This window comes from Sebastes fasciatus, chromosome 18 (genome assembly GCF_043250625.1).
Source record: "Sebastes fasciatus isolate fSebFas1 chromosome 18, fSebFas1.pri, whole genome shotgun sequence".
Lineage (NCBI taxonomy): Eukaryota > Metazoa > Chordata > Actinopteri > Perciformes > Sebastidae > Sebastes > Sebastes fasciatus.
The window spans coordinates 21,669,806-21,676,504 of NC_133812.1; the positions used below are offsets into that span (position 1 = coordinate 21,669,806).

General features: G+C 42.3%; 1 protein-coding gene across 1 annotated transcript in view; it reads right to left on the bottom strand.

Annotated features, from left to right (window-relative positions):
• LOC141756492 (exostosin-1) overlaps positions 1–6,151 on the bottom strand; it is a 290,084-nt gene extending 283,933 nt beyond the window's left edge. The window contains exons 1-3 of the mRNA XM_074616244.1: positions 5,176–6,151; positions 3,540–4,024; positions 2,065–2,816 (exon numbers count right to left, since the gene is read on the bottom strand). Of these exons, the coding sequence (XP_074472345.1) occupies positions 2,065–2,816; positions 3,540–3,824 (1,037 nt within the window). The 5' untranslated portion in view covers positions 3,825–4,024; positions 5,176–6,151. The remainder of the gene's footprint in view (positions 1–2,064; positions 2,817–3,539; positions 4,025–5,175) is intronic.
• Between the last annotated feature and the right edge of the window lie 548 nt (positions 6,152–6,699).

Consider the following 6,699-nt stretch of genomic DNA (forward strand, 5'->3'; position numbering starts at 1 on the left):
GTTACAATTCAATATATTGCTTAACTGTAAGCAAGGTGATATATTGCAATTTTTCAAATCTATTTTTAGCAAAACTGTCAATGCAATGCAGAACAGTTGGATCTGTATTTATCACAGTCCCTGTAATATCATAGCGCTACTTTGAGAGGGCTCATCTCTTTCCAAATGAAATAAAGTATTGACTGAGTTAATCTTCACATTTAAACTATTCATTAAAAATCAATAGTGTTTTTGAGAATCAACACAGTATCACACCCCTTCCTAAAATGGGGGGACTATATATAAAAGGGCTTTGAGCACTGCACTGTTTATTCTCAAACACCATTAAACCTCACAGTCATTGTTTCATTTCAGATAATGTGCTAGAATGGAGCCGAAACAATGAGAAATGTGTCACCGTCCTAACATTCTGCAGATATGCAGATGCTCCCTGCTAAAATTCCAGCTGGTGTTCGACAGCAGGATCCTGGATCCCCCGTGGTTCTCTTTTGGGTCTACATATCTAAACCTAAAATATGCAACAGATGACTCCTGGGCTAACGTATCCAGGAAGAAGCAGGAGAATGTTGTTCTCGTTTCACTCTGCATGCAGAGGTTTCCCTTCTCTCAGCTGTCAGCTCTCACTAAAACCTTCAAAAGGTGAACTCCTCTCCTCGGCTCAGATCACTTTTCTCTCGACCAACTGCTGAGCTGACAAAACTTTCCTTCTCTTAACAGTCAACGCCTCTCTGCTCTCTTCTCTCTCTTTCACACACACACACACACACACACACACACACACACACACACACAAAAAAACACACATTTTCCATAGCATTTTGTCACAGGAGCACAGCGACAGAAGCTCGACTCCCATGACAATAGTGAAATCTGTACATGAAGGCATCCAACCTGTTTCACTCAAATGAAGAAGAGGCGCTTCGTGCACGGCGGCTCGTCCTCAACACTCTTCAACAGGAGAGTTTCAGCCAATAAACCACATTTGTAACAATTGACAGCATTGACAGGCCAACACAGTCTCACGGCAGATCGTCAAATAGTCAAGAAATGTAATCTATTTGATTTGTGTACATAGACACGCATTTCCCTTTTTTTCGGTGACGCTCAGAACGACTTTCAACAACATATTTTTCGTGTGTTTTCCTACGAATATCCAGCAACACGTCAAGCATGTATCAATTTCTCCTCCAGTCTTTTCAAAATATAACTACTTGATTAGGTTTAGGAAAAGATCGCAGTTTGGGTTTAAATAACACCGGAAGTGCCGTAACTTACGGATGTTACGTGACAAATAAATCAACTTTAAACTGGGCGAAAGTCTGGTGTTTTTTGACCCACCAATCCACCCCGACCTCCTCCCAACGCGGCGTTCGAGCTCTTTGTACTTCCCGGTCATACTTGCCAACCCTCCCAATTTTCCTGGGAGACTCCTGTTTTTCTTTGCCCTCTCTCGGTTTCCTCCCAACATCACTTTTCTCTGGTATTTCTCCTGATTTATGTCACATTTCCAAACCTTTTTTCCTTTTCATTAAATAAACATTACATCCTCCCTATTTCTGAGGTCTCAAGGTTGGCAAGTATGTTCCCGGTTCACAATTACATGGATTATATACGCATTGATTTTGGGTTGACCATCACGGAAAAAATTTGAAATTCGTATGTACACGAATCAATACTTTAAATTTCATGACTGTTTCACGAACTGCTGTGCAACTGGGCTGGACATTCACATCCCAGCACACAAGCACAACAAGCACTTGTGAGGAGCTGTAATGACGTGTAACAAACACACTGCTTTCAAAATGACCAACAGCATATCAGAGCCGATAAATGAGATAATTGCCACAGTGCTAATGTCTGCAGGACGAGAAACCAGCAACAACCAAGTGACAAAAAGCACAGCAGAGTGAGAACTCCTAAAACCAGCTGTGAACTGCATTGAGACACTAATAAACCCTCTTAATTGACAGATCTTCAAAGCAGCGATGCTCTTTTCAAATGGAAATTAAAGCACATCCAGAAGCAGCGAAGAACAAGGTAAAGAGATCAAAAAGTGTGACTTACTTTGAGTATTCTTCATTATCTCTGTCGCAGCGAGAGTCCTTGTGCTTCTCCCAGTCCTTGCCATGTTTACATGTAGTCAGCAGAATAATATCTTCCCCGTTGTTGATGTGATACAGAGCGTTCCTCGTCTCAGAGCCGATGCCAGTTAGGTATCGCTTCCCTTTGAAAACCAGCAGGTACTTCCTGGACGGCGGCGCGTCGTTGAGCGTCAGATAACCTATGCCCCCTCCCTTCAGCGGGTGATCCTTGGAGAACAGAGGGATGGAGATATCAAAGTTGGGTCTGAAGTTGACCACGTCTGCGCTGGCCTTGGCCAGCATGGCCTGGCCCACCTCGAAGCCCAGATCCTCTGTGTAGTCCGGCCAGGTGCCGGAGTAGAGGTTGAATATGAGGTGGTTCCTGCCATCGTTCCACGTCGGCAGGCTCTGGATTCGCAGCCTGACATTCTGGACGTACTGCGCCGACAGCTGGTCCCTGTCCAACGTGTCCACGGCCAGGATGAACAGACAGGCCCGCGTGGGGTCCGTGGTGTGGAAGCGAGACTCCTCGATAGACGACAGGATCTTCTGGTAGGTCTCGGAGATCTCGTCGCCTCTCTGCGGAGGGTAGATGTAAACCCTGAAGCCCGACTGGCAGCGAGCGAAGTCGAAGCAGGTTTCCATGCGGCAGCGTTTGTTCTTGTAGATGTTGTCGCGGATCGCACGTCGTTCGCGAGGCGAGGTGTGCTGGTGATGGAGCTGAGGGCTGTCCTCCTGTAAACACAGACACACACAGTTTATATATACAGTACATTGTCCATCAATTAGGGCTGCACCTAATGATTATTTTCATTGTCAATTAATCAGTCGACTATTTTCTTGATTAATCGATTTGTTGTTTGGTCTATAAAATGTCAGAAAATGGTGAATCATGTTGATCAGTGTTTCCCAAGATGACGTCCTCAAATGTCTTGTTTTGTCCACAACTCAAAGATGAAACTGCATGTGATTATCATAAAGTGGGCATGTCTGTAAAGGGGAGACTCTTGGGTACCAATAGAACCCATTTTCATTCACATATGTTGATGTCAAAGGTCAAGGGAAATTGCTATGTTAGTTTTTCCTCGCCAAAATGTACCCCTATATTTGGAGCATTACTGAGCCTCCTTCCTGACAAGCTAGCGTGACATGGTTGGTACCAATGGGTTCGTTAGGTTTTATAGTTTCAAATGATATCAGTATCTTCACTCTAGCTCTGACAGTGAACCTGCCACAGCCTCTGAAAGACAGTAAAGTCCATCAGCGGGTCCCAAAATGTTCTCAATTTCAAAACCATGCATTTTAAAGAAAGTATTTATTTATACTATTGAAATGGGAACTCTTTTTTTATTATTTCTTTGATAGTTTAAAATAACACTAAGGAAGCGGCCTACTGCTGCATGATGAATACTTTTACTTTTGATAAGATGATACTTTTGTTGAACTGGTTCAGTGTACCTCTTGCTCTCCCCCCTCCAGGTACGGCTCCAGCAGCTGGGTGGACTCCGGCCAGTGCCTGGGCGGTCTGGACGGGCTCCTCTGGGGCAGGGGCTGGGGCTCGTACACCTCCTGGCTCTGGTGGTAGTATTGGTATTCCTGCTGGTGGTATTGAGGGTACTGGGGAAACTGGTGATACTGGTACGGCTGCTGCTGGAACTCCCCGATTTGCAGACCCCACAGGTAGACGAGGAAGAGAAGACCGGCCCCCACAGACACGAGCAGGTACCGCTTCTTGGCCTGCATGTGTGCTGTGGGGGGGGGAGGAAGAGGAGGAGGATGTAGGATAGAGATAGGGAGTGAAGAGGAGGAAGAGTACAGGGAAGATGAAGGGGAGGACGAGGAGCTATGAGGAGAGGAGGTGCAGGGAGGTAGACACAGGTCAGCTCGACCCACAGCAGGGCAGCCTCTCTATCCACAGCTCGGCATTTTGGGATTTAGAGTCACTAAAAGAAAAAAGAAATAGAAATGTATGCATGAATAAAGTCTCGAACAAATCAGGGTTTTAAAAAAAAAGTGAAACTTTATTATTGACACATTTTTTAAGTGAAAGCTACTAATAGAAAACCAGTGTAAAGGCACTGTATGACTGGAATAATAAAGCTGATAAAGCTCCTCTGATGCCATTACGTCTTGTCCGATTTAATCATCTTTACCCACACTGACTCTAGTGAACTTTAAAAAAAAAGTCAGACATAATAACCAAAACAAGCATGAGAAGCACATTTTAAGTTAACATATTGTTGGAGCAACTACAAGCTGCATAAGAGATGCAACCTAAAATGCCTGAACTGTGATATTAAGTCATTTAGTAGTAAGTCACAATAAGTCACAATTTATTTAAGCCGATAACGCATAAGAATCCTAAATTTGCAGATTTCTGAATGGAGTTTGGTTTGAAAATATTGATGACACAGTCATTATAGAGATCCTGGGTGCTCCTCTGGGACTTCTCTAACCTCCAAGGAAACTGATACTTTGTACTTTTACTGAAGTTTTGAATTCAGGACTTTTTCTACACTGTGGTATTGCTACTTTTACTTAAGCAAAATATCTGAGTACTTCTGCCACCACTGTTGACAACACATGCAATTGACACGTTTAACAATTAAACGTTTCTTTGCATTTTAGCAAAGATATTTATCTAATTCACTATAACTAAACACATTTAATAAATATCAATTGTGTTTTTGCAAACGACTGTGCAACACTTGTAAAACACTGTTTCTGCAAACATTTTTAACTTTTTTCAAACAGTTCAGAGCACCCTTTGTGCGAATGAAATTGTGAATATACTCCAACATTTTCACCCTTATAACTAGGCTTACATTATGCCGAATGAAAAAGCAGGAGATTTGTTATACTAATGAAAGTTTTTAGATCATGTTCAATAAAAAAATGCAGCATTAATCTAGAATTGCATGATTTCTGAATGGAGTTTGGTGCGCGGTTCTGGATACATGGAACACGTGGACTATCTGTGCCATTTAATCAACCATCACTCTTACAAACTCTATTAGGATTTTCCAAATATTAATGATCACTTTCATTTTTCTCAGTGCACGATTGGACACCAAACTCCAGCCACTGTTCCTACCTGTTTACAGGGAACACCTGTGGTCCCAGGAAGGGATCGCTGCTCTCCCCTCCAGCCGGAGCAACGACTCCACAGTTCGGATGCACATTCTCCAGCTCTACACCCCCAAAAAAGACCTGATCACAAATCCATCCACAGATCATATATTATTATATTAAAAGTGTAAGTAAGGAGCAGTCACTGAGCTCCATAAGGTGCGCTGGTTTCATCCTCCACCTCGTCTCACAGTCACAAACTTTCCTCCAGAAAACACCACGGAGTGATGTGGACGTCCAGCACACAGCAGCGATGTGTCAGCCCGGCAGGTGTGAATGCAGACACGCGATCATCTGCGTGCGTGATAAACATCCATCCAGCAGAGTGAGTCAAACAAGGCGCTCGCATCTCCAATCAACAACTGACATGCCCATTTTTTACAACAAATCCAGAAGAAGATCCAAAGTTTGAGATTTTAATCCCACTTGTGTGCTGGGTGAAAAATAATACGCATAAAACATCATCATCATCATCATCATCACAGGTAAGTTGCGCACCTGATCCGGAGAGACGCACTTCAATAAAATCCTTATTATAGGAGCGACTCCACGGTCTGAATGGTGTTTTCTCAATAATGGATCAAATGGATGGAAGGGGGTCTTCCATCCTGACTACTCTGGCTCCAGCAGACCGCATGTCCTCACGTTTCCATCCTCAAATCCCCTCAGATGGATCTGGGCTGCGCCACCGTGCAGCATCCAGCAGCATCAGCAGCCTCAGCATCAGCACCAGCAGCAGCATCCAGCAGCAGCATCAGACAGCAGCGAGCTGGTAGACTGGAGGGGGGATCGGAGCATGCATGGGGCGTCTGTTGGCTCCGGTGATGAAGAGGTGTGGATGAGGAGCTCGACATGATTCAGCATCTCTCAGCTTTGTTTGGTTCAGCTTAATGATGAGTAAAGTGGGTAAAACAAATCCTATGGAATTTCTTTGGAAGGCTAAAGAAGAAGTCCCAGAGGAGCATCCAGGACCTCTATGTTCTGACTGTGTCATCACTATTTTAGAAACAAACTCCATTCAGAAATCTGCAAATTTAGGATTCTCGTGCGTTATCTGCTTAAATAAGTTGATTTAATATCACAGTTTGGGTATTTTAAGTTGCATCTCTTATGCAGCTTGTAGTTGCTCCAATAATATGTGAACCTTTAAAATTTGCTTCTAATGGTTGTTTCAGTGTCTGTATTATTATGATTTTATTATTTTATTTTATTTATATATATATATTTATTTATTTTATTATTTCTTATAATTTTTTTCCCTTTTATTTATTTATTTATTTGTTTTTCCTTCTTTACTGTGTTTGTGATAACTTCTAATGTAATTCCATATTTGCTCCAATAATATGTGAATTATTACAATTAGCTTCTAATGGTTGTTTTGGTGTCTGTATTATTCTGATTCTATTATTATATTTTATATGTATATATATTTATTTTTATTATTTCTTATTATTTTTTTCCTTTTATTTATTTATTTATTTGTTTGTTT